The sequence below is a fragment of the Neoarius graeffei genome, chromosome 2, assembly GCF_027579695.1.
Source record: "Neoarius graeffei isolate fNeoGra1 chromosome 2, fNeoGra1.pri, whole genome shotgun sequence".
Classification (NCBI taxonomy): Eukaryota; Metazoa; Chordata; class Actinopteri; order Siluriformes; family Ariidae; genus Neoarius; species Neoarius graeffei.
In genome coordinates this window covers 64,023,514-64,051,003 of record NC_083570.1, presented here as the reverse complement: position 1 = coordinate 64,051,003, position 27,490 = coordinate 64,023,514, and the positions used below count along the sequence as shown (strand labels likewise).

At 40.3% G+C, this 27,490-nt stretch overlaps 1 protein-coding gene across 2 annotated transcripts in view; it reads left to right on the top strand.

Annotated features, from left to right (window-relative positions):
* The window catches only part of nell2a (neural EGFL like 2a), a 209,590-nt gene that overhangs the window by 42,814 nt on the left and 139,286 nt on the right, over positions 1-27,490 (top strand). For both annotated transcript variants that reach the window (XM_060914646.1, XM_060914647.1), the window contains exons 5-10: positions 11,728-11,901; positions 12,095-12,191; positions 14,899-14,971; positions 15,070-15,152; positions 20,381-20,509; positions 25,625-25,727. In XM_060914646.1, the coding sequence (XP_060770629.1) occupies positions 11,728-11,901; positions 12,095-12,191; positions 14,899-14,971; positions 15,070-15,152; positions 20,381-20,509; positions 25,625-25,727 (659 nt within the window). The remainder of the gene's footprint in view (positions 1-11,727; positions 11,902-12,094; positions 12,192-14,898; positions 14,972-15,069; positions 15,153-20,380; positions 20,510-25,624; positions 25,728-27,490) is intronic.

The following is a 27,490-nucleotide window of genomic DNA, read 5'->3' as shown; positions in this document are numbered from 1 at the left end:
ATTTGGCATGAAATTTCAAAATGTCTCACTTTCGACATTTGATATGTTGTCTATGTTCTATTGTGAATACAATATCAGTTTTTGAGATTTGTAAATTATTGCATTCCGTTTTTATTTACAATTTGTACTTTGTCCCAACTTTTTTGGAATCGGGGTTGTACTTTATAATCAATACGAAATTTGATTGGGAGCCAATGCAGTGTGGATAAGACAGGGGTGACGTGGTCATATTTTCTAGTTCTAGTAAGGACTCTTGCTGCTGCATTTTGAACAAACTGGAGCTTGTTTATGCACTTATTGGAACATCCAGACAGTAAGGCATTACAATAATCCAACCTGGAGGTAACAAAAGGATGAGCTAGTTTTTCCGCGTCATGTAGTAACATTAAATTTCTTATCTTAGCAATATTTCTGAGATGAAAGAAAGCTATCCGGGTAATGTTATCAGTGTGAGTTTCGAATGAAAGACTGGGGTCAATAATCACTCCGAGGTCTTTAACTGCTGCATGTGAAGAAACAGAAAAGCCATCCAGAGTTACTGTGTAATCAGAAAACTTACTTCTAGCTGCATGTGGTCCTAGTGCAAGTACTTCAGTCTTGTCAGAGTTAAGCAGAAGGAAGTTAATAAGCATCCAGTGTCTAATGTCCTTCACACATTCCTCAATTCTATTAAGCTGGTGTCTCTCATCAGGTTTTGCAGAAACATACAACTGTGTGTCATCAGCATAACAGTGGAAACTAATACAATGTTTACAAATAATATCACCCAGAGGTAACATATATAAAGAAAAAAGCAGTGGACCCAAGGCAGAACCTTGTGGAACACCAAACTTTACCTCAGTACGTCTAGAAATATCACCATTTACATCAACATACTGATAGCGATCAGTTAAAGAAGACCTGAACCAGGAAAGGGCCGTTCCCTTAACTCCCACAACATTTTCTAGTCTATCCAGAAGAATGGAATGATCAATGGTATCAAATGCTGCACTAAGGTCAAGCAACACAAGCAGCGAGACACAGCCCTGATCAGACACCAACAGTTGGTCATTTACTACTTTAACCAGAGCCGTCTCTGTGCTATGATGAGGTCTAAATCCTGACTGATACATTTCATGTATGTTATTCCTATGTAAATATAAGCATAACTGCTGTGCCACAGCTTTTTCAAGGATCTTGGAGATAAAGGGGAGGTTTGATTTTGGCCTAGAATTGGACAGCTGACAGGGATCAAGGTCAGGTTTTTAATCAGGGGTTTGATAACTGCTAGTTTAAAGGATTTGGGTACATAGCCAATCCTAAGAGAAGAATTTATTATTTTGAGAAGCAGTTCAATTACTTCAGGTATTATCTGTTTGAATAGACGTGTAGGTAAGGGATCTAGTACACAAGTTGAAGCTTTTGATGCCGAGATTAATGAAAGTAATTCAGTTTCTTTTAGGGCAGTAAAACATTCTAATTGATGATCTGATAATTATATTGTTAACTACAAGGTCACTTACATTGTCTGACCTTAAATTAGTAGTTTGAATTTTTTGTCGGATATTCTCAATTTTGTCATTAAAAAAATTAATGAAATCGTTGCTACTACAGGTATGCATGTGTCTATAGTGGACTTATTCCTGGTTAATTTTGCTACAATATTAAATAGGAATCTAGGATTATTTTTGTTATCTTCTATTAGGGAGGAGAGATATGTTGATCTAGCAGCACTAAGAGCTTTTCTATACTTCAGGAAGCTCTCCTTCCATGCTAATTTGAACACTACCAATTTTGTTTGACACCATTTACGTTCCAATTTTTGAGTGGTCTGTTTTAAAGTGCGAGTGTCATCATTATACCAGGGTGCTAATTTTTTGTCTCTGACCATTTTCCTTTTAAGAGGAGCTATGTTATCTAAGGTATGGCGTAATGTTGACTCTAAGCATTCAGTTGCCTGATCAAGTTCTGCAGGGGCTCACAGTGACCCAATCAAAGTTGATAACTCTGGGAAATCATTTATAAAGCTCTGTGCAGTAGTTGACGTGAATGTACGTTTAATACAGTAGCGTGGTGAGTTGCATATATTATTACTCAGACATAGTTTGAACGAGATGAGATAATGATCTGAGAACTTCAGACTGTGGAAGTATGACTATATTTTCTACGTTTAACCCGAATGTTAGTATTAGATCGAGGGTGTGACCACAATTATGGGTCAGTCCTATGACATTCTGATTAATCCCTACTGAATCTAAAATGGACACAAGCGCTGTTTTCAAAGGGTCTTCTGGGTTATCAAAGTGAATATTAAAATCTCCGACAACTAAAGCTTTGTCTAAGGAAATAACCAGATCTGAGATAAAATCTGCAAATTCAGAAAGAAACTCAGAAACTCAGGGGGCCTGTAAATAATAAGTAATGGAATTAACTGGGTAGAGTTATTTTTCGAGGCTACATACATTATATGAGTATGAAGAACGTCAAATGTATTAAATTTATAACCAGGTTTTTGTGTTACACCTAGATAATCATTATAAATAACCGCAACGCCTCCTCTGCCAGTTAGACGAGGCTGGTGTATATAACTGTATCCAGGAGGACTTGCTTCATTTAATGCTATATATTCATTTGGCTTAATCCATGTTTCAGTTAAACAAAGTACATTAAACTCCTGATCAGTAATCAGTTCATTAACCATTAGTGCTTTAGATGTAAGAGATCTCATATTTAATAGCCCCACCTTTAGATCAAAAGTGCTGGCAGCAGCTGAACAGTCAGTATAATCTAATTTTATATTGACTAGGTTACTGGAACAAACTCTCTAAATATTTCTACCTTTTTGTTGAGCTCGGGGAACAGACACAGTCTCGATGTAGTGGACCCTGAGTGACGACTCTGTGCAGCTAGCAGACAGTCGGTTTAGCCTGTTCGTCTGCTCCCTGGCCTTGGCTCTGGATTGTCAGAAATTAACTAGGCCTGTTCTGAGACTATGACCTATGCTGCAGGAAATGAGAGCAGCACCTTCCCGAGTGGGATGGATACCGTCCCGCCCTAACAGGCCAGCAGTGCCCTCAAAATTAGCCCAATTATCTATAAAGCCCACACTGTTTTCAGAGCAGAGATTAGACAGGTTTATTCTGAGGATAATAATAAAACACAGACAAATACAGTGGTGCTTGAAAGTTTGTGAACCCTTTAGAATTTTCTATATTTCTGCATAAATATGACCTAAAACATCATTAGATTTTCACACAAGTCCTAAAAGTAGATAAAGAGAACCCAGTTAAACAAATGAGACAAAAATATTATACTTGGTCATTTATTTATTGAGGAAAATGATCCAATATTACATATCTGTGAGTGGCAAAAGTATGTGAACCTTTGCTTTCAGTATCTGGTGTGACCCCCTTGTGCAGCAATAATTGCAACTAAACACTTCCGGTAACTGTTGATCAGTCCTGCACACTGGCTTGGAGGAATTTGAGCCCATTCCTCTGTACAGAACAGCTTCAACTCTGGGATGTTGGTGGGTTTCCTCACATGAACTGCTCGCTTCAGGTCTTTCCACAACATTTCCATTGGATTAAGGTCAGGACTTTGACTTGGCCATCCCAAAACATTAAGTTTATTCTTCTTTAACCATTCTTTGGTAGAACAATTTGTGTGCTTAGGGTCGTTGTCTTGCTGCATGACACACCTTCTCTTGAGATTCAGTTCATGGACAGATGTCCTGACATTTTCCTTTAGAATTCACTGGTATAATTCAGAATTCATTGTTCCATCAACGATGGCAAGCCATCCTGGCCCAGATGCAGCAAAACAGGCCCAAACCATGATCCTACCACCACCATGTTTCACAGATGGGATAAGGTTCTTATTCTGGAATGCAGTGTTTTCCATTCTCCAAGCTTAACGCTTCTCATTTAAACCAAAAAGTTCTATTTTGGGCTCATCCGTCCACAAAACATTTTTCTAATAGCCTTCTGGCTTGTCCACATGATCTTTAGTTAACTGCAGAGGAGCAGCAATGTTCTTTTTGGAGAGCAGTGGCTTTCTCCTTGCAACCCTGCCATGCACACCATTGTTGTTCAGTGTTCTCCTGATGGTGGACTCATGAACATTACCATTAGCCAATGTGAGAGAGGCCTTCAGTTGCTTAGAAGTTACCCTGGGGTCCTTTGTGACCTTGCTGACTATTACACGCCTTGCTCTTGGAGTGATCTTTGTTGGTCGACCACTCCTGGGGAGGGTAACAATGGTCTTGAATTTCCTCCATTTGTACACAGTCTGTCTGACTGTGAATTGGTGGAGTCCAAACTCTTTAGAGATGGTTTCGTAACCTTTTCTAGCCTGATGAGCATCAACAACGCTTTTTCTGAGGTCCTCAGAAATCTCCTCTGTTTGTGCCATGATACACTTCCACAAACATATGTTGTGAAGATCAGACTTTGATAAATCCCTGTTCTTTAAATAAAACAGGGTGCCCACTCACACCTGATTGTCATCCTATTAATTGAAAACACCTGACTCTAATTTCACCTTCAAATTAACTGCTAATCCTAGAGGTTCACATACTTTTGCCACTCACAGATGTGTAATATTGGATCATTTTCCTCAATAAATAAATGACCAAGTATAATATTTTTGTCTCATTTGTTTAACTGGGTTCTCTTTATCTACTTTTAGGACTTATGTGAAAATCTGATGATGTTTTATGTCATATTTATGCAGAAATATAGAAAATTCTAAAGGGTTCACAAACTTTCAAGCACCACTGTGTCTGTTCTTAAAACTATTAAACTACTGCTCCATGCAAGCACCAAGTATTTCCAGATGTTTCAGGAGTTTCTAGTTGTAGTCAGATAATTTACTTTTTCTCTTTCAGGACTTTCTAGAAATGACATCAAATATGATATATAATCAAATATCAACTTTTTCCTGGGCAGTGTACAAATATGTGTCATAGACTCATCGTGCTTGTTGTGTCTAAATTGCTTGTCGGTGTGAATGTGTGCAAAATGGGTGCATGGCTCCAGATCCACTATGACCAGGATAAAGCAGTTAACGGAGTATTGTTTTAATATTATTTCACTGGTAAGCTTTGGTTAGAAACAGCAAAAATACTAGAAAGATGAAAAATTATGTACGTAGTATTTTTTCCTTAGGTGCTTGGACAGAAGGCCATGTGTGTCTGATTAAATATGAACAGAATTAAGGGATGCAATTGCTCAGTTGTGTTTGAGTTCCAATGAGTTGGACCGTTTCAATAGTACAACTTCAGGATACATCACTGACAGTGAGCATGAGCAAATACTAACCATTAGCTGGGTATTCCACAGCTGCACAAAGATCTCATCTCATCTCATTATCTCTAGCTGCTTTATCCTGTTCTACAGGGTCGCAGGCAAGCTGGAGCCTATCCCAGCTGACTACGGGCGAAAGGCGGGGTAACTGCACAAAGATATGAAGTTTATTTTTGAGTGGTGAACATATTCATGAGTGAGTGAAGCGACCGAGCGAAAATATTTTCAATACGAGAATATAAACTTCATATCTTCACGCCACCATGGAATGTTCTTCATATTATATGGCCACAGACACACACAAAAAAAAACACACACACAAACACAAGTTAATCAAAAGAATTTTAATTTTGAAACGGTGTGCCATTTTGACAATGTCTGTCTAGTTAGCAGGAAAATACTGGGGGTGACGTCATCAGAGTGAAATATCGGGAAATATGTCACTCAGATCCGCGATGTATTTCATATGACAAATGCAAGTTTTTCAAGTCAAGAAGATAAATTTCATATCTTCAAACCAACATGTGATGTTATTTTTTATTATATAGACACATTCACAAGCAAAAAGTACCCAAGTTTATCAATTCATCAATATTCTCACGAATGACATAATAATCAAATATACCATGCACTGAGAGGCTCTGGTTGAAATTATGCATTCTTTTCGGTGACTAGAATAATACTATTTTGTGAGGGCCACAGCCTCGAAGAAAGTAGTACTATGCCAGTCACCAAAGGGAATCCATAATTCCTGGTGCCTCTCAGTGCATGGTATATTTGATTTATATCCCTCATCAAAAAATTCCAAACAAAGTGTTAAGCTTGAATCTCAACATAAAGTCACTGGAGGCAGCCATGTTTGTTGTTTACATCAGAGCGACGTAACCTGTGCAGGGGCACTATACCATGCTATCGTGTGCCTTGCTAGGCATGATCATGATCCATAAATCTACACACATAGAAATGCTCATGGAGCCACAGCTGTGACTCGAGTCGGCTATAAAGCTTTAAATTGTGAAGTCAGTTCATGGTATATCCAGGATATACCATAAATGACTCACACCTTGTCCATTTTTTAAATATTTGATGTCACAAGATACATTGCTTAATCAATGGTGGAACTATTTTACAGTGCTCAGCGTAAATGAGTACACCCCCTTTGAAAAGTAACGTTTTAAACAATATCTCAATGAACACAAACTATTTCCAAAATGTTGAAAAGGCAAAGTTTAATATAGCATCTGTTTAACTTATAACGTGAAAGTAAGGTTAATAATATAAACTTAGATTACACATTTTTCAGTTTTACTCAAATTAGGGTGGTGCAAAAATGAGTGCACCCCACAACAAAAACTACTACATCTAGTACTTTGTATGGCCTTCATGATTTTTAATGACAGCACCAAGTCTTCTAGGCATGGAATGAACAAGTTAGCAACATTTTGCAGCATCAATCTTTTTCCATTCTTCAACAATGACCTCGTTTAGTGACTGGATGCTGGATGGAGAGTGATGCTCAAATTGTCTCTTCAGAATTCCCCAGAGAAAATAATTTCTTTACACCACAAAGGTGAAGGCTACAAGAAGATCAGCAAAGCTTTACTTATCCTTCAGAATACTGTAGCAAAAGTGGTACAAAAATTTAAGAAAGTTGGAACTGCAACCATTTCACAGAGACGTCCAGGTCATCCACGGAAGTTAACACCTCAACAGGAGCGTCTTCTGATGAGAAGGGTTGAAGAAAATCGGCATGCAAGTTCACTGCAGTTATCTAAAGAAGTAGAAAGCCAAACTGGGGTGACTATTTCCCGTGATACAAACGGCATACACTGCAGAGGAATGGCATGCATGGATGTCGTCCACGAAAGAAGCCTCTCCTAAAGCCAGGCACAAAAAAGCCCACCTAGAGTTTGCCAGGGCCCATGCTGACAAAGATGAAGGGTACTGGGACTCTGTACTCTGGAGTGATGAGACCAAGATAAATGCTTTTGGAACTGATGGCTTCAAGACTGTATGGCGTCGCAAAGGTGAGGAATACAAAGAAAAATGCATGGTGCCTACAGTGAAACATGGTGGTGGCAGTGTCCTTATGTGGGGCTGCATGAGTGCTGCTGGTGTCGGGGAGCTACATTTCATTGATGGCATCATGAATTCACAGATGTATTGCTCTATACTGAAAGAGAAGATGCTACCATCACTCCGTGCCCTTGGTCGTCGTGCACTTTTCCAACATGATAATGATTCTAAACACACATCTAAGGCCACTGTTGCATTTCTGAAGAAGAACAGGGTGAAAGTGATTCAGTGGCCAAGTACATCTCCTGATCTGAACCCAATCGAACACCTATGGGGAATTCTGAAGAGACAAGTTGAGCATTACTCTCCATCCAGCAACCAGTCACTAAACGAGGTCATTGTTGAAGAATGGAAAAAGATTGATGCTGCAAAATGTTGCCAACTTGTTCATTCCATGCCTAGAAGACTTGGTGCTGTCATTACAAATCATGGAGGCCATACAAAGTACTAGATGTAGTAGTTTTTGTTGTGGGGTGTACTCATTTTTGCACCACCTTAATTTGGGTAAAACTGAAAAATGTGTAATCTAAGTTTATATTATTAACCTTACTTTCACGTTATAAGTTAAACAGATGTTATATTAAACTTTGTCTTGTCAACATTTTGGAAATTGTTTGTGTTCATTGAGATACTGTTTAAAATGTTACTTTTCAAAGGGGGTGCACTCATTTACGCTGAGCCAATCCTTGTCACGTGAGCCATCCTTGGCCAATCCTTCCATGGGAATTTTTTGATGAGGAATATAAAGAGATTTATGTCATGGTTTTGGTTCTCCATGTCCCAGATGTAGCTTGTGTGAAAAATACGAGTGGTATATTTCCCAGTAAAACACTCATGACCATGTAATATGGTCACATATTTTCTGTAATCCAATCATCTGTATCAAGAGACTGAGTTGTGGCATTTAGAAAGTAGGCTGACGGACAAGCTAGCCACATTGGTGAGTGTCTATTAAAATAGTCAATTTATTAAGAAATTATACACTTTTTATTAGGAGCACCTGTACACCTACTTCTTGTGCAATTACCTAATCATAAAATCATGCTGATGCATGAGCTTCAGTAAATGTTCACATCAAACATCAGAATGGGAAACAAATGTGATCTCAGTGACTTTGACCATGGCATGATTGTTGGCGCCAGACGAGTTGGTCTGAGTATTTCAGAAAATGCAGATTTCCTGGGAATTTACTGCACACGTCTGTAGAATTTACAAAGAATGTAGCAAAAAAAAAACTAAAAAAAAAAAAAAATCCAGTGAGCAGCAGTTCTGCGGGAAGAAACACTGACGATTGAGGCCAGAGAGGCTATGGTAACTCATATAACCACTCTTTACATCCATGGTGAACTGAAAAGCATCTCAAAATGCACAACATGCTGAACTGTGAGGTGGATAGGTTACAGCATCAGAAGACTACGCTCAGCCCAAAGCAGGAATCTCAGGTTAAAGCCTCACTCACAACCCGCCGTACGTGCTGCTACGGGCGGTCTACGGTAAAAAATTTGGCAAAACCATGCTTGAGACTTGCGCGACACTTGCGTGTGTTCAGCGCTGTAGAAGGTCGTAGACTGGCCGTGGAGACTTTTGGTCCTGCACATGCAAATTCTACGGGTCTTGCGACAAATCAAGAATGCATACATTATGTACAGGACCCGTATTCCTTTTGTACACCTGAACCAAGTCAGCAGTGCGGCTAGTTGGGGCTTTTTGCAATGACAGTAAGACACATGAGTGACACATGGTCATTGTATGAGTGAAGTGCCTCAGAAGTACTACACAAGTATTCCACTCTTGCTATTTGTGCTGCCCGCAAGACAGAAGTACATCTCACTTTCTACCCCATGTGTGGCGTGCACGCAGCGCACGCGACCTGCACGTGACACGAGGGGCAAGACTCTGGGTATATATATTGGGGAGGAACCAAGGAACCGATCATGTAGCGTGTAGCATTGTAGAAAGGAAAAAGACCATCTCATTTGCTGTTTTTATTTGAGTATATGTTAATTTACCATGCAAACATCAAATAATAAAACATGAGTATAAGGGAATAACGCATTTTATTACACTGTAAAAAATCCCAACTAAATAGCCCAACAGTTTGAGCACTGAAACACACTTTGACTCCGAGCTGCTGTCCTGCTCCTATTCCTGCTGAGTGGTGGGACGGGGTGTCGGGATGTCCTTGTCCTTATCTCTGAGCATGGAACAATGGCCTGACAGCGATGATGGGATTGCAGTGTCCTCACTTCTGGGCGTCGTTAGCTGAAATGTACATGAAAATCAGCATATATAATATTAATTACATAAGCATATAGATACTGAAATGAATGTTTAAAGCATGTGTATTTACCTGTGAAAATACCTCTGGCGGGGTGCTGTGCCTTCTGCTGGCTTGAAGGCATACTTCTCCCTGTGCAGGGCTCGCCGGTGCTGCTACCATCATCATCAAATTCTTCCTCCTCCTTCCCCTCTGCTGTTTCAGGCTGGGTTACTTCACTTTTGCTCGCTTCTTCTTGGGTCCCATTTTCTAAACTGTAAATGCCATCCATCCATCCATCCATCCATCCATCCATCCATCCATCCATCCATTATCTGTAGCCGCTTATCCTGTCCAACAGGGTCTCAGGCAAGCTGGAGCCTATCCCAGCTGACTATGGGCGAGAGGCGGGGTACACCCTGGACAAGTCACCAGGTCATTGCAGTAAACTGTAAACTGAAAATTTTTAAATTTTCCCCACAAAATATCCAAGACAGATGCAGAATGCTGCAGACACACTGGTTTTATACCCACTCCTGGCTTGCATCACATGCAAGTTATGAGTGATTGTCACATGCTAATCACATGCGTCAAGCATGCTTCAAGTGCGGCCCGAACTCATAGCGCAGGAAACTGGAAAAATGCAAGTCTCACACACTCCACACTCACTGAACACACACTGATCACGTGCATCAGATATACGCTTTCCACGGGCTAGCGGCGCAATTTTTTTCACGCCTCGAGGAAGTCAGGTGTGCAACCTGTACTTGACAAGTACTTTGCCTGTACTCCTCCCCCAAACTTTCACCGTGGCACGTCTGCGAGCTACCAAACCCTGCGACCCGTGTGTGTCCAAAACACTTACGGCGGGTTGTGAGTGAGGCTTAAGTGAATACAGGCTCACTGAAACTGGACAGTTGAAGATTGGATAAAGACCAGACTAAGTTTTCCAATGTTCAGTGTTGCAATGTTTCCTGTGTTGTGCATTTTCTGAGATGCTTTTCTGCTGAGATCACATTTCTTTCTCCATTCTGATGTTTGATGTGAACATTAACTGAAGCTCTTGACTTGTACGTGCATTAGTATGGTATTGGATGTTCCAGTGGCATTCCAGCTGAATTTATTTGTGGCTTTGGTGCTAATGAAGAAAAAATGGAGATTATTAGAAATGCCATGGTTTACATTGACTCATTGGTGAATTACATTGGTGAGTTTTTGCATTCCTGTGTATTACAAGTTTCCTTTGTGGTTGGTCAGTATATGTGTTGCAACAGCTGAAAAGGATTTTCTAACACTACGTTCACACTGCAGGCTGAAGTGACTCAAATCCAATTTTTTCGCCCATATGTGACCTGTATCCGATCTTTTATTGACAATATGAACGACACAGATCCGATTTTTTCAAATCCGACCCAGGCCGTTTGGATATGTGGTCCTAATTCCGATTCCTATCCGATCTTTTCATATGCGACTTCAGTCTGAACCGCCAGGTCGCATTCATCCGACTTACACGTCATCAACAAGCCACAAACGTCACTATTCTGCGCTGAAGTAGGCGGCGGGTCTCTCAAAAAAAGTTACAACAACATGGCTTTGATGTTCCTTTGAACGGAGGTTGCAGTCACTACCCTGCAGAACGCCTGAGCCAAAACCCTTGCCCTCTTCCTTCTCAACCTCCTCCTTAACATCAGGCTATTGTGCATGTTCTGGCTCCGTCGCAACAACAACTGCATCATCGCCAGGTACTCCATGCTGGCTACTGTCATACACAGGAAACTTTAGGTTACTTCCGTAAACACTGGCCATGCTCACTGCGTGTGACGTCGTCGTATCCTGCAATGCGCATGCGGAACACTTTTAGGTCGCTTTTCGTTCATACTGAGGATCACATACAAGTCGCATATATTTGTTAATGTGAACGACCTCACAAAAAAATCGGATTTCACAAAAAAATCGGAATTGAGCATTAAGCCTTGCAGTGTGAACGTAGTGTAAAAGTCATGTCGTAGTAATTTGTCATTCAAAAGCTTTGCAATTAAAATTCACTTCAACTAATTTTTGATCGAATGCATTAGAAGGGTTAGACCTAAAAATTGTCCTTGCCTGCAGGTTTTTGGAACTGGAGAGCAGCGGGCAGAAGAGTGAGGTGCGTCTCCATTTCTTGGCCAAAGGACGGCAAATGTACACTGAGATCTTCCCTTACTTGCTCGCGGACAACCAGTGGCACAAAGTTTCAGTGGCCATCAGCGCATCCCATGTCACTCTTTATGTGGATTGCAACAGGTATGTCCAACATTGTAGAGCACACATGCTCCAGGCAGCACCTGCTATTAAACTATACTCTGATAAAATTGTTGTTCATGTATCTGGAGATCTCCTTAAGGATGGCTTCATCATCCAAACATTGTGATTGGATGGTTTATCTTACACTCAGATTAACAGTTATAGAATCTGAATTGTCGTTGTTCCTGTGTAGAATCTATGATCGGGTGGTGGCTGTGCCTCTCATGGACATTCCAGAAGATGCATCATTCTGGATTGGACAAAGGAACAGTGCACACGGCCTATTCAAGGTTTTTTTTTTGTCTCATCTTTGTTGAGGAAAATATTTAATTTCTTATGCACCCATTATTCAGCCTTTAAAACAGCCATCTCTCTATCAGATGGAAAGAAAAGATTTCGGTCATGCACCCGCAGCTTTTGAAGTCGATTTCATTTCTCAGCTGCCTGTCTCAATAGTGATAAATGACACTATCACACCACCATGCAGACTTTCAACCATTTAAACACGTTGCTGTTGTTTGTGTGTGTGTGTGTGTGTGTGTGTGTGTGCGCACGCATGCAGGAGTCTCTTTGAGATAATTGTTGCTCCAGGTTGTTAAGCTTCTCTAGTGTTAATTGGCAGATGAAGGGAGTCTTGGAGGTCATTTTCACATCTTAACGAGTGTTCATCAGCCCCCACCCACTTCTCCGTCTCCATGGAGCCATTGAAAAGCACTCAGACGTTCATCCCGTTTCATTTCAAGGAGAAAAAAAAACAGCAACGCAACATCTGAACGTTTATGTGTATTGTGTATGCTCGAATGACTTTTTGAGAACTTGCTACTTCTCTGTTTAGTACATACAGTATGGTTACTTTTCTATTTTGTACTAGTTTTTGGATATTTCTCAAGCGCAACCAATATTATCATAGGAACAGTTGATGGCACTGGCATTCGGTGATATACAGCAGTAATGAAATATTGATAAACAGGTTTAGCCTAAAATCACAGAACTCTGGTGGGTACCATTAGCAGCAGGTCTATGCAGAAATGATTCTCTACTTGTTGACCTTGCATGTTGACTCTAATGGAAACGATCAGTGCATGTGTCCCCTCTCTTTGTTCTGCACACGGGAACACTAAATTGCATCCTGAGCCTTTCCATAGTTGAACCGCTCACCTCCATTTCCTTTCGCCGTGCCTTGAATAATCCGCAAATAGTTTTGTTGGGTTTTGAATTTATGGTTTTTAAATTGAAGTGGCAAGACAATTTCAAAAACAATTTCTCATAAATCGCACCATTCCTCTCCTTCGGGGGGGATGGAAACGAGGTGGCTGAGTTGCCATGGATACAGAGTGTCTATGCGTGATGTTGCACTTGTATAGCTTGGCTGGAGGACAGAAGTTGATCAAATTAATGCACCTATGAGGCAAATTTAATTTGGATCTCATAGTTATGCTTATTAAAGTGAGACAGTGAACGAAACCTTGCCTTCATGTCTTTTCCATCAATGCTGCAGATTACATTACATTACATTATGTCCAATTATCAGGTGCCCACATGCATGTTAGTCTCTAACAGGCTTGACAAATGTAACTAATGCATATCTGCTGCAATTTACAGTTTTAAGAATTATGAATAAAATGTGTGGTTTTTAGAGTGATCTTTTGAGGTTGAGCTATACACTATAAATGCATGGAACACCTTACATTCTTAATCAGCTTCAACAGAACTGAAAATACTTACTGAACTATAGTTACACTGTCAGTTTGAATTAAGGATACCTTTTGGAAACAGCAGCTAGTTAAAAGTATTGATTGAAAGTATTCTTACAGGTGATTTTTTTTAAATCAGGTGAATCTGGATTCACCTCGGTGAATTAGGTCAACATTCGTAAAAGGGATTTTTTTTGGGGGGGGGGACTCATAAAAAAAGGGGGGCTTGGATTTTTTAGGGAGTTCATAAAAGAACAAGAGCACTTCAACAACCACTCTCTTCACATCTTCTAATACCTCTCTATACAGAATTACACTTAAATACCTGTCTTTCTGTCGAACTTAATATGCTTCCCCCCACCACCACGTTATACTGTCCTTGCTAGGAATTGAATGCAGAACCTCCTGCTTTGAAGTCCACCACTTTACCGCTACACCATAGAGGATTCAGCTGCAGCAAAGAAATTAAACATCCCACTAGATTACCCAACCCTCACCCTAATCCTAAAGCCTAATTCACCTTGGTAAATATCGAAGCGCCTAAGTAAATCTAGATTCACCTGAGTTCAAAAATCACCCGTAACATATACATTGGTGAATTTGAAATATATTTATCACACAGCATTCTTGTTTGAGGTATTAATTAACACGTTAATGTTTAAGATTGTTATTCACCTGAGTCTTATTATTCAGTATAGTGAAACTGATCGGAAACTATTGGGGTTATGATCGTGAGGAATTTAAACCGGGCGGCATGGTGGTGTAGTGGTTAGCACTGTTGCCTCACAGCAAGAAGGTTCTGGGTTCGAGCCCAATGGCCGATGGCAGCCTTTCTGTGTGGAGTTTGCATGTTCTCCCCGTGTCCGCGTGGGTTTCCTCCGGGTGCTCCGGTTTCCCCCACAGTCCAAAGACATGCAGGTTAGGCTAACTGGTGACTCTAAATTGACCGTAGGTGTGAATGTGAGTGTGAATGGTTGTTTGTCTCTATGTGTCAGCCCTGTGATGATCTGGCGACTTGTCCAGGGTGTACCCCGCCTTTCGCCCGTAGTCAGCTGGGATAGGCTCCAGCTTGCCCATGACCCTGCACAGGATAAGCGTTTATGGGTTGAATTTAAATAATCCACATGCATAATCAGAACTAGGCAACATAGCATCAAGGTTGTCCATGGACCAGTGCGATCTTGACTGAGAACAGGGAAGAGAACAGAAAACAAGGCTAATGTGCACAAATGATACAAACCTCTTACTGTAAATCAAAGCTGGTTATTGACCATTTCTGACTGCTCTCTTTCTGTTATTACAGGGGGTACTGCAAGATATTCATATAATTGTGATGCCTCAAGGTTATATCACACAATGCCCAGATCTTAATCGTAGTAAGTGCACTTGAGCTGCATTGAAACTACTGCAGTCATACAACACACAATATGGTCTCTTTTAAATCCTTTCATCTCACTTCATTTCTGCTTTTTAGCTTGTCCTACTTGCAATGACTTTCATGGGCTCGTACAGAAGATAATGGAACTCCAGGATATCTTGGCCAAAACATCCAGCAAGGTAAAATACTTCAGGTGACATTTAATGGATGTTTTTGAATTTGAGCAGCTATTTTAATGTTAAAAATATATGTTTATATGTCTTTAACAACACGTTGATTTCAAAGATAAAATATGCTTTTGTTGTGGATGCAACGATACCATTTCTTTTAGACCAAGTACAAGCATGAATACCTGTATTTTTGTACTCGTCGATATTAATGCTCAGTATACAGAGACTGAAATGGCAAACGTATTTCGTATTAAGCCATCAGGGGTGTCATGAAACATTTTATTTAGCGTTGTGTAGGTTTCCCCTGTTTAAGTAGTGACCATGAAAAGCTCACAAATGCATGTTACTAAGCTCGCTCTTTATAACATTAGATTTACAGTTAAGTGCATTAGCTACCCTGGCGAAAAAAAAAAGTACTTTATTGTATTTAAAGTATATTCGTATTTTCAATAGTATATTGAAAATGCACTTACACAAATTGTACTTTTTGTAAATATATAAAACGTACACTACCGTTCAAAAGTTTGGGGTCACCCAGACAATTTTGTGTTTTCCATGAAAAGTCACACTTTTATTTCCCACCATAAGTTGTAAAATGAATAGAAAATATAGTCGAGACATTTTTCTGGTCATTTTGAGCATTTAATCGACCCCACAAATGTGATGCTACAGAAACTCAATCTGCTCAAAGGAAGGTCAGTTTTATAGCTTCTCTAAAGAGCTCAACTGTTTTCAGCTGTGCTAACATGATTGTACAAGGGTTTTCTAATCATCCATTAGCCTTCTGAGGCAATGAGCAAACACATTGGACCATTAGAACACTGGAGTGAGAGTTGCTGGAAATGGGCCTCTATACACCTATGGAGATATTGCACCAAAAACCAGCAGCTAGAATAGTCATTTACCACATTAGCAATGTATAGAGTGGATTTCTGATTAGTTTAAAGTGATCTTCATTGAAAAGAACAGTGCTTTTCTTTCAAAAATAAGGACATTTCAAAGTGACCCCAAACTTTTGAACGGTAGTGTATACTAACATCACGCTTTCACGCTAACACTTTTAACACACTTTAAAATAATTATACTATATTACACTTTATAGAAATATCACATCACACATCACATTATCTCTAGCCGCTTTATCCTTCTACAGGGTCGCAGGCAAGCTGGAGCCTATCCCAGCTGACTACGGGCGAAAGGCGGGGTACACCCTGGACAAGTCGCCAGGTCATCACAGGGCTGACACATAGACACAGACAACCATTCGCACTCACATTCACACCTACGGTCAATTTTAGAGTCACCAGTTAACCTAACCTGCATGTCTTTGGACTGTGGGGGAAACCGGAGCACCCGGAGGAAACCCACGCGGACACGGGGAGAACATGCAAACTCCACACAGAAAGGCCCTCGCCGGCCCCGGGGCTCGAACCCAGGACCTTCTTGCTGTGAGGCGACGGCGCTAACCACTACACCACCGTGCCGCCCTTTATAGAAATATATTATACTAAAATATACTTTAAGTGAAAGTTATGTGTAATTTCTAAAGTGTACTAATTTTTAAGGTACTTATAATACAAACAAAGTACTAATTAAGCGTATATTAGTACATATAAAGTCATATACTTAAAGTATACAAAATATACTTTAAGTTGTTCCACTTTAGCACATAAAAGTACACGGGGCGTATCTACAAAAATATTTATGGGGTGGCAAGAGGGGGGCAGGAATTTTTGAGGCGTGGCAACGTATTACAGACGTATATATACTGAATTTAATCACAGTTATCACAGTTTGATGACAAATAGTATGTACACACTACAAAAGGGCACGGGCTGCAATTTACAAACTCATACAGACAAACTTAATCTCATGCTTTTATTGTTCACGAAGAACACACATTCTCAGGTGAGGTCTATACCGTTTCTGGATAGTTTTATACTGTATATGCAAAAGAACAGACACTAAAAAACAACAACAATAAAAACACTGCTTCAAGTTCAGCATGATTTAAACCATTTACAACCCCGATTCCAAAAAAGTTGGGACAAAGTACAAATTGTAAATAAAAACAGAATGCAATAATTTACAAATCTCAAAAACTGATATATTGTATTCACAATAGAACATAGACAACATATCAAATGTCGAAAGTGAGACATTTTGAAATTTCATGCCAAATATTGGCTCATTTGAAATTTCATGACAGCAACACATCTCAAAAAAGTTGGGACAGGGGCAATAAGAGGCTGGAAAAGTTAAAGGTACAAAAAAGGAACAGCTGGAGGACCAAATTGGAACTCATTAGGTCAATTGGCAATAGGTCATTAACATGACTGGGTATAAAAAGAGCATCTTGGAGTGGCAGCGGCTCTCAGAAGTAAAGATGGGAAGAGGATCACCAATCCCCCTAATTCTGCACCGACAAATAGTGGAGCAATATCAGAAAGGAGTTCGACAGTGTAAAATTGCAAAGAGTTTGAACATATCATCATCATCTACAGTGCATAATATCATCAAAAGATTCATGGAAGAATCTCTGTGCGTAAGGGTCAAGGCCAGAAAACCATACTGGGTGCCCGTGATCTTCGGGCCCTTAGATGGCACTGCATCACATACAGGCATGCTTCTGTATTGGAAATCACAAAATGGGCTCAGGAATATTTCCAAAGAACATTATTTGTGAGCACAATTCACCGTGCCATCTGCCATTGCCAGCTAAAACTCTATAGTTCAAATAAGAAGCCGTATCTAAACACGATCCAGAAGTGCAGACGTCTTCTCTGGGCCAAGGCTCATTTAAAATGGACTGTGGCAAAGTGGAAAACTGTTCTGTGGTCAGACGAATCAAAATTTGAAGTTCTTTATGGAAATCAGGGACGCCGTGTCATTCGGACTAAAGAGGAGAAGGACGACCCAAGTTGTTATCAGCGCTCAGTTCAGAAGCCTGCATCTCTGATGGCATGGGGTTGCATTAGTGCATGTGGCATGGGCAACATATGCTCCCATCCAGACGACGTCTCTTTCAGGGAAGACCTTGCATTTTCCAACATGACAATGCCAAACCACATACTGCATCAATTACAGCATCATGGCTGTGTAGAAGAAGGGTCCGGGTATTGAACTGGCCAGCCTGCAGTCCAGATCTTTCACCCATAGAAAACATTTGGCGCATCATAAAATGGAAGATACAACAAAAAAGACCTAAGACAGTTGAGCAACTAGAATCCTACATTAGACAAGAATGGGTTAACATTCCTGTCCCTAAACTTGAGCAACTTGTCTCCTCAGTCCCCAGACGTTTACAGACTGTTGTAAAGAGAAAAGGGGATGTCTCACAGTGGTAAACATGACCTTGTCCCAACTTTTTTGAGATGTGTTGTTGTCATGAAATTTAAAATCACCTAATTTTTCTCTTTAAATGATACATTTTCTCAGTTTAAACATTTGATATGTCATCTATGTTCTATGCTGAATACAATATGGAATTTTGAAACTTCCACATCATTGCATTCCGTTTTTATTTACAATTTGTACTTTGTCCCAACTTTTTTGGAATTGGGGTTGTACACCAGTGTCACATTTTATAGTTTTTTTTCTCATGCTTTGTAAAGGCTCACCAGTGAGCATAACATGAACTTGTCATGCCTACAACAGCTTAATGCGTCGATTTTCATGTTGCTCAGCAAAACGCTTCACAAATTTATCAAGATCTAATGCTTTTGTGCGCTTTGATTCAATGCTGAGTACAGCCAAACTTGATAGTCTCTTTTCTGTCATAGTCGACCGCAAATAAGTCTTTATGACTTTATGTAGGATTTAAAGTAACTTTACAATGTTTTCCTTGACAGGTGTTGAATCAATATTAACTTTTGTGGCCGACTTTACACAAAACTAATGTCAGACCTAGCTAACATTACATGTATAGTTAGCTAAATAACGTTCTCCAACCTGATTTTTATCCTCTCAAAATCAGCATCGCAACTATCCTAGCACTGTTCATTCAATATAATTTCATTTCTTGATAGATAGTTAATCAGCTTTTACCTCTTTCCTCCCGTGTCTCCTTTCCTCGCGACTCCTGGCTCCCTCGCTTCGCGCCTCTCAATTTTCCAAAACAACCAATCTCTGGCGTTATCTCGTGCTGCATTCGCCGCAGTCGGACATTGGAAATTCGCGCACGTAAATGTCAAATTGGCCATAATTTTTCTTTGAATTCGTCGCTGCCAACTGGGGTGGCAGCAGGGGTGGCAAGGCTTTCTTTTAGGATGGCATTTGCCACCCTATGCCACCCCGGTAGATCCGCCCATGAAAGTACACTAAATACACTTCAAGTTGCACTTTTCTACAATTTAATTACAATTAAAATATATTTAGTACAAAATTAGTTGTTCCAAAATAGCATGCCTCAAGTTAACTAATCATAAACACACTTGAAGTATATTGATGATTAGTGTGGCTTCAAGTACACAAAAGTATGCTCAATTTTAGTACACTTAGCACATTTATTTTTCACCAGGGTAGCTACATTAGTTATCTTGGATTGAGTCGTGTTGTAATGGAGAAGAGCAGGTTTGGTTTTGGTTCACTTCCGAAAAGCACTTTTGTACAGCTGCACTTGTGTACAGTACTTGTCATTGTTTTCACTGTGTTGGAATCTCTTGTTGTCGATGACAAATAGTGGCTAAACACCAAGAACAATATACTGGGTAAGAGCTCTTATTTTAATTCACTAAGTGTAATTTTTTTTTCTTGCTTATCCAGTGTTTGCTGCAGTATTGGTTGCTGCTATGCGACTACAAGTGAACAACTTATACAGAGATGCTTTATCAGGTTATTTGTAGAGTAGGAAGATGATACAGTTCCTCCTCTTGATCTTTTCAGAGAGTACACTTATGAAATACTGACAGATCACTGTCATTTCATGTCACTTGTTTCGCGTGACAACTTGCACTTGGCTTATATCACATAGCGTCACATGGTATCAACGGTTTGCATCCGATTTTTTACAAGTACGGGTATGAGCGAATGAGCACAGTAATTAATGGATCCCTGATGCCAGTCTCAGTACCGATGCATCCCGACATTTTATTCTAACATATGAGTTAGCCCGCCTATTGCTTGCCTGCTGCACCTTATACAGCTACGTGCATACTGTGGTTTAAAAGTGGGGCTATAATGAGCTGGAGTGACCCGTCTGCCCATGCATTTGATTTATTGTGTGTGTTGTGTTGCAGCTGTCACTAGCAGAGGAGAGGATGAACAGTCTGGATAACTGCTTTTGTGAGAGGACGTGCAGCGTGAAGGGGGTGACCTACAGGGAGGAGCAGGCCTGGACAGATGGCTGCAAAAACTGCACATGCTTGGTGCGTTGAGCCTACTCTGTGTATGGAGCTCTCAGCAGGGCCTCTCTGCCTTTGTTAGAGGCGACGTTTCTACCCCTGAGGGCGCTAAGTGGGGAGAGGGGATATAATGAGAGAAGAGGCACAGAAAAGGGATTGAAATGGTTTGTTTTTGTCAAGGAGTACTGGGAAGTTTGTACAAAGCCTGGATTAGGGCGCATAATGAGGTTCCCTAACAAGTGGCTTTACTGTACATCCTGACAGTGTCTGCCACACAGTGATTGTAAACACAAAGTTCTGTATACTGAGTCAGTTATTTAAACTCTCATTATAGGAAAAACAAACATAACTTGTCTCATTAAGGTGTTGGGGAACTAAGAGCTACCTCGGTCTGTCCTTGAGGGGACGAACATTATTTTTCCAAAAGATAAGCTCTTAATTAGCGTTTTAATGATGATGGTGGAGAATGCTGTCCAACGCATCAGTCCCATATGTGTTCAGTTGGGTTCAGATTTAGTAACTGTGACTTTGAAGGACATAGCATACACTTAATAATAATTTTATACTACCAAACCATTCAGTGAGCGCTAGTTTCCTGCAGACTCAAGTGGACACAAACCATGCTGGCAAAATGCGTCCTTCAACATAACAGTCACCAGTTTTTCTTTTTATCATATATACACTACCGTTCAAAAGTTTGGGGTCACTGTGAAATGTCCTTATTTTTGAAAGAAAAGCACTGTTCTTTTCAATGAAGATCACTTTAAACTAATCAGAAATGCACTCTATACATTGCTAATGTGGTAAATGACTATTCTAGCTGCTGGTTTTTGGTGCAATATCTCCATAGGTGTATAGAGGCCCATTTCCAGCAACTCTCACTCCAGTGTTCTAATGGTACAATGTGTTTGCTCATTGCCTCAGAAGGCTAATGGAGGATTAGAAAACCCTTGTACAATCATGTTAGCACAGCTGAAAACAGTTGAGCTCTTTAGAGAAGCTATAAAACTGACCTTCCTTTGAGCAGATTGAGTTTCTGGAGCATCACATTTGTGGGGTCGATTAAATGCTCAAAATGGCCAGAAAAATGGCTTGACTATATTTTCTATTTGTTTTACAACTTATGGTGGGAAATAAAAGTGTGACTTTTCATGGAAAACACAAAATTGTCTGGGTGACCCCAAACTTTTGAACGGTAGTGTATAAAATATATATGAAGAACCAAAACCGTGACATAAAACTCTATGTCATTCATGAGGAAATTGAATTTGAGTACTTTTTGTTTGTGCATGTGTCTGTATAATAAAAAGAAAATCACACATTGGCTTGAAGATATGAACCTTATATTCTGGTGTTGAAAAACTCGCATTTTTCTTATGAAATACAGCGCGGATCTGAGTAACATATTTTCCGATATTTCAGTCCGATGACGTCACTCCCAGTGTTTTCCTGCTGACTTGACGCGCGTTGTCAAAATGGCGAACCGGTTCAAAATTAAAATCTTTACGGTTAACTTGTGTATTTTTTTGTGTGGCTGTGGCTATATAATATAAAGAACATTACACCATTGTGTGAAGATATGAAGTTTATCTATTCATGTTGAAAATATTTTCACTCATTTGCTTCGCTCATGAGTGAATATCTTCACCTCTCGAAGATAAACTTCATATCTTCACACAACTGTGTAATATCCTCTCTCTCTCCCCCCCATCTCTCTCTGTATATATATTTATTCTACCCACATTCATTGGATATGAGCAATCGCACACTCTGATTGGCTGCTCTACTACTAGGCTGTCAGATCATATACCATGAGTAGAGAAAAACAAAATGGCGGAGCGTGTTGCTGAACCAACCGACGACGAAATAAAAACTCTACTTAAAAACAAAACTGCAAAAATTATCAAGTATTTAAAAGAAACAGAAATAGCTAAAAGAATATATTTATTTTCCCCCCGAATATCTCCTGTTCCACACTCCAACCCAGTCAGTGGCGGTAATACACCTTTAAGTGGGTTTACCAACCACCAAAAAACCCTAAAGAAGAAGAAACCCCCCAAAAATACAAAAAAAAGCAACAAAATATGGAATAAAAGTCTTTGACGGTAAGAAGGTATCTTTTTTATTTTTCAAGAATTATTATTATAGCATTTTTCACAAATTTCTACTGTCATTTCACTGGTTTGTTTACATTCTAAGCAGAAATGATTTTGTCGGAATTTATTGAATAAATAAAATCTTGGTGGTGTAGTGGTTAGCACTGTTGCCTCACAGCAAGAAGGTTCTGGGTTCGAGCCCAGCAGCCGGCGAGGGCCTTTCTGTGCGGAGTTTGCATGTTCTCCCCGTGTCCGTGTGGGTTTCCTCCGGGTGCTCCGGTTTCCCCCACAGTCCAAAGACATGCAGGTTAGGTTAACTGGTGACTCTAAATTGACCGTAGGTGTGAGTGTGAATGGTTGTCTGTGTCTATGTGTCAGCCCTGTGATGACCTGGTGACTTGTCCAGGGTGTACCCCGCCTTTCGCCCGTAGTCAGCTGGGATAGGCTCCAGCTTGCCTGCGACCCTGTAGAACAGGATAAGTGGCTACAGATGATGGATGGATGGATGGAATTTGCAAAAAATAAAAATAAAAATGCTCTGTTTCTCAAAATCCAGTGAATGTGAATAGAATAAAATTGTTATTCCACTCAATCTCGTCGTACGTGGCTTATAGCCAAATCGCTGCTACGTATCTCGTTGGTTATCAGCTCATGTACGACTCGATTTCGTGGAATACCTGTGTATATATATGTGCCCAAATCCAGAATCCAGGGACACATGTCCGCCCAGGGGCATTTTGAGTTATTGACAGATTCAGAAAGTACAGTTTCTAAGCTTTCCAATGATGCCTTCCATGTGGAGATCTGACAATATTTGAAGAATGTGTGGTCTTTTGAAAGTGTATACCTCTTAAAACAGAAAAGGGAGAAAATCGCCCTCAAAGTTTTCCATCTCAGCTACTCTGGGTGTAGGGCGGGCACATAATGCTGCTCATCTGCATGATTAAGGAAAGCCCTACCCCCTACGAGCTAGCACGATACTACTTTCATGTAAACAAAGATCACCACGTCAATTTTCCTTCCATGCAAAGTATGCCCAACACAATTATGAAGTACAAAAATAAGTCCTAAAGTATACTTTAACGTTTTGTGGTTGAAAAATTACTCACACCGTAAGAAAGAAAGATAGCACGATGATGACACAACTAACACAACGCTAGTTTCATGTAAAGCCTCGGTCACAATCGGCTGTACCGTGCTCCTACGGCCGGTCTACATGCAAAAAACGCAAGAAATGCACGGAGAGCGCGCGTGAAACGCACGAGAGTGCGCGTGTGACGTGCTGATTTTCGAGCCGCAGACTGGCCGCAGAGGTTCTTTGTCATGTCAAACAAACTCTACGGGCGCTTACGTTTTTTTCAGGTTGCAAGACAAACTTACGGCCAACGCGCATCTTTCTCCATGAAAAAAAAAAAAACGCAGCGATTTGGGAAATGCCAAAAATCGCACGGCCAAAAAATCGTACGTCCGGTTGTGACCTAGGCTTAACCAAACCACAACACTCTCCGTTACATGCAAAAATAACAAAATACTCACACCGTAAGAAAGAAAAATAGCACGATGATAACACAACTAACACAATACTAGTTTCATGTAACCAAACTACAACACTCTCCGTTACATGCAAAAATAACCACACAGCCTTAGATTAATAAACTTACCCCATCAGAAAGAGAAATGGCGCCTTGCACACACCAATGCCTCCGATGGAATGTAGTCCTAGAACACTTTTTGGTTGCGGTTTTTTTCCTAGAAATGGTTATCTCCGATGTAAAAACCGTGTGTCTGTTTGCGTCGCGGCGTTTCAGCTCCTCTGCGCTCTGTTTAGCTTGCTCATTCCATTGTGAAATTACATGCCTGTATGCAGCTTAAGTAGCCACGAGCTCAGCTCGTATCATACAGCTGATTCGCGAAAAAAAAAAAAAAAGACTTAAATCATCATGTGAATGGCCCATATGGTAATTTACCCACACCCCCCAGCAGGCTACACTCCTGACAAAAACGAGACAATTTGCAACAAAAAATGTATGCTTTTCCAACAAAACAATCTCTTATCTGAAATACTGATTGCATTCTTCAAGATCTCAAGTTGCACATGATGGAAAAAAACGAAAATCACAAATTTCGAAAAAAAATGCTTCTTTTGCGATTATCTCGGATTCGTTTCGGCCGACATGCGTCCCTGGATTCGGTGAGGTGTCACATATATATAAAACACGTGTGTGTGTGTGTGAGAGAGAGAGAGAGAGAGAGAGAGACATTAAATTTAACCTAAATCAGTACTGGAAAGCTGAAAATGTTAAAATACATGTCTGAGCAAGCATTAAGGAATCTGCAATTAACTCATTAGCTGCTTTCATCCACTGACACAAAACCTGTAATGTGAACCATGATATGAAAGGTTAATTAGCAGCAGGTCATTTTGTCTCTCATTGCTATATGCTTCTCCTTATTTTTTTTTTAACCTGTACATATCCAGAAAATACTACTGCAGTGTACAGCACTATATAATAGTTGCGATGTTTTTCTTGAGCAGCATGCACCGTGCTCAGCTTCTTAATACTTTTCTAAGCACAGCTTGTAACTGACATTGTGTACAGCGAAAGATGGCATATGTTCTTTTCTATTTGCAGCAGTGTAAATTTCTTTTTATATGGATGGTTTGCTGCTGTTCAGTATGCTTTCTGAAAGCCCCCCTGTGAGATATTAGCGAAGAAGTGTAAGAACACAAGGCAGTGAACTGCTCAGAAGTAAATGCTTGCTGCTGTGATGCAGTTGAGTCAACATGCTTCTCTCCCTGTGTTCTCAGCATGTGTGCTGATAACCTTTGCCTTGGAGTGTAGCCCTGTCCTGTATATTTTTGTTTTTCCTGCTTCAGGACATCCACATCGACTCAGAGAGCTCCTGTTAATTAGGTGGCTAATTGGTTCAAATGTATTGGAGCAGGCAAACAAGTTGGGGACCTCGCTATCAATCAGCCGTATGGATTCTTATTTGGGCTTTGAATATTTGCATGATTTTCATCACCTTCCTGCTTTTTCAGAATGGTACAGTCCAGTGTGAAGCCATTGTGTGTCCCCCTCTGGAGTGTCCTGATGGTTCCATTGCTGCCTATGTGGCAGGAGAGTGTTGCAAAAAATGTCAGCGTGAGTACACACAAACACACACACACACACACACACACACACACACACACACACACACACACACACACACCTCCTACCTCCTCCTCCATGCACGTATCCACTCCTTGCTGCCAAAGTTGCCTTTTTCTTCCCTCACACTCCCACATACATACACACGCATGTGTGTACACACACACACACACACACAGAAGCTGAAGATACTATAGCAGAGCTTTTCATCTCACGCCCCCACAGGGTTGCCTGACAACTGACCACATCTCCCCGTTGCTTAGCTACATGCTCACTGTGTCTCCAGAGGTGTCCACCATTACATATACATATCCAAATAAATTATTCATGAGCAGGCAATAAAGTGCAGCCCTCTGGGGTGTATGCAAATGGTAACCTGAATTTAAACCTCTTGGCCTAACAGTGGATCTTTCTGATATTGGATTCATTCGAGTCTTTGACTGTAATCTCTATTCTATTGCAATCAGATACAATTTGATTTAACTTTCCAGTGCATATAAATGCTGATGAACATATTATCTCAGTCAAAGAGCCACAAGGAAACTATAAAACAGCTTCGATAGCTCCATGTTTCATATTAGCTCTGAGTGTTAATGTTTTTTTTTTATAGTAGAATAGTAATATTTTCATTTTCACTTTCAGTTTTACACAAATTCTGTATTTTTGCTCAGTGCTTAATACTTCTACAATCACTACTCTCATTTCAATATTACAACCCCGATTCCAAAAAAGTTGGGACAAAGAACGAATTGTAAATAAAAACGGAATGCAATGATGTGGAAGTTTCAAAATTCCATATTTTATTCAGAATAGAACACGGATGACATATCAAATGTTTAAACTGAGAAAATGTATCATTTAAAGAGAAAAATTAGGTGATTTTAAATTTCATGACAACAACACATCTCAAAAAAGTTGGGACAAGGCCATGTTTACCACTGTGAGACATCCCCTTTTCTCTTTACAACAGTCTGTAAACGTCTGGGGACTGAGGAGACAAGTTGCTCAAGTTGAGGGATAGGAATGTTAACCCATTCTTGTCTAATGTAGGATTCTAGTTGCTCAACTGTCTTAGGTCTTTTTTGTCGTATCTTCTGTTTTATGATGCGCCAAATGTTTTCTACGGGTGAAAGATCTGGACTGCAGGCTGGCCAGTTCAGTACCCGGACCCTTCTTCTACGCAGCCATGATGCTGTAATTGATGCAGTATGTGGTTTGGCATTGTCATGTTGGAAAATGCAAGGTCTTCCCTGAAAGAGATGTCATCTGGATGGGAGCATATGTTGCTCTAGAACCTGGATATACCTTTCGGCATTGATGGTGTCTTTCCAGATGTGTAAGCTGCCCATGCCACACGCACTAATGCAACCCCATACCATCAGAGATGCAGGCTTCTGAACTGAGCGCTGATAACAACTCGGGTCGTCCTTCTCCTCTTTAGTCCGAATGACACGGCGTCCCTGATTTCCATAAAGAACTTCCAATGTTGATTCGTCTGACCACAGAACAGTTTTCCACTTTGCCACAGTCCATTTTAAATGAGCCTTGGCCCAGAGAAGATGTCTGCGCTTCTGGATCATGTTTAGATATGGCTTCTTTGAACTATAGAGTTTTAGCTGGCAACGGCGGATGGCACGGTGAATTGTGTTCACAGATAATCAGTGATGGGAATAACGGCGTTAGAAATAAACGGCATTACTAACGGCGTTACTTTTTTTAGTAACGAGTAATCTAACTAATTACTTTTTACATCG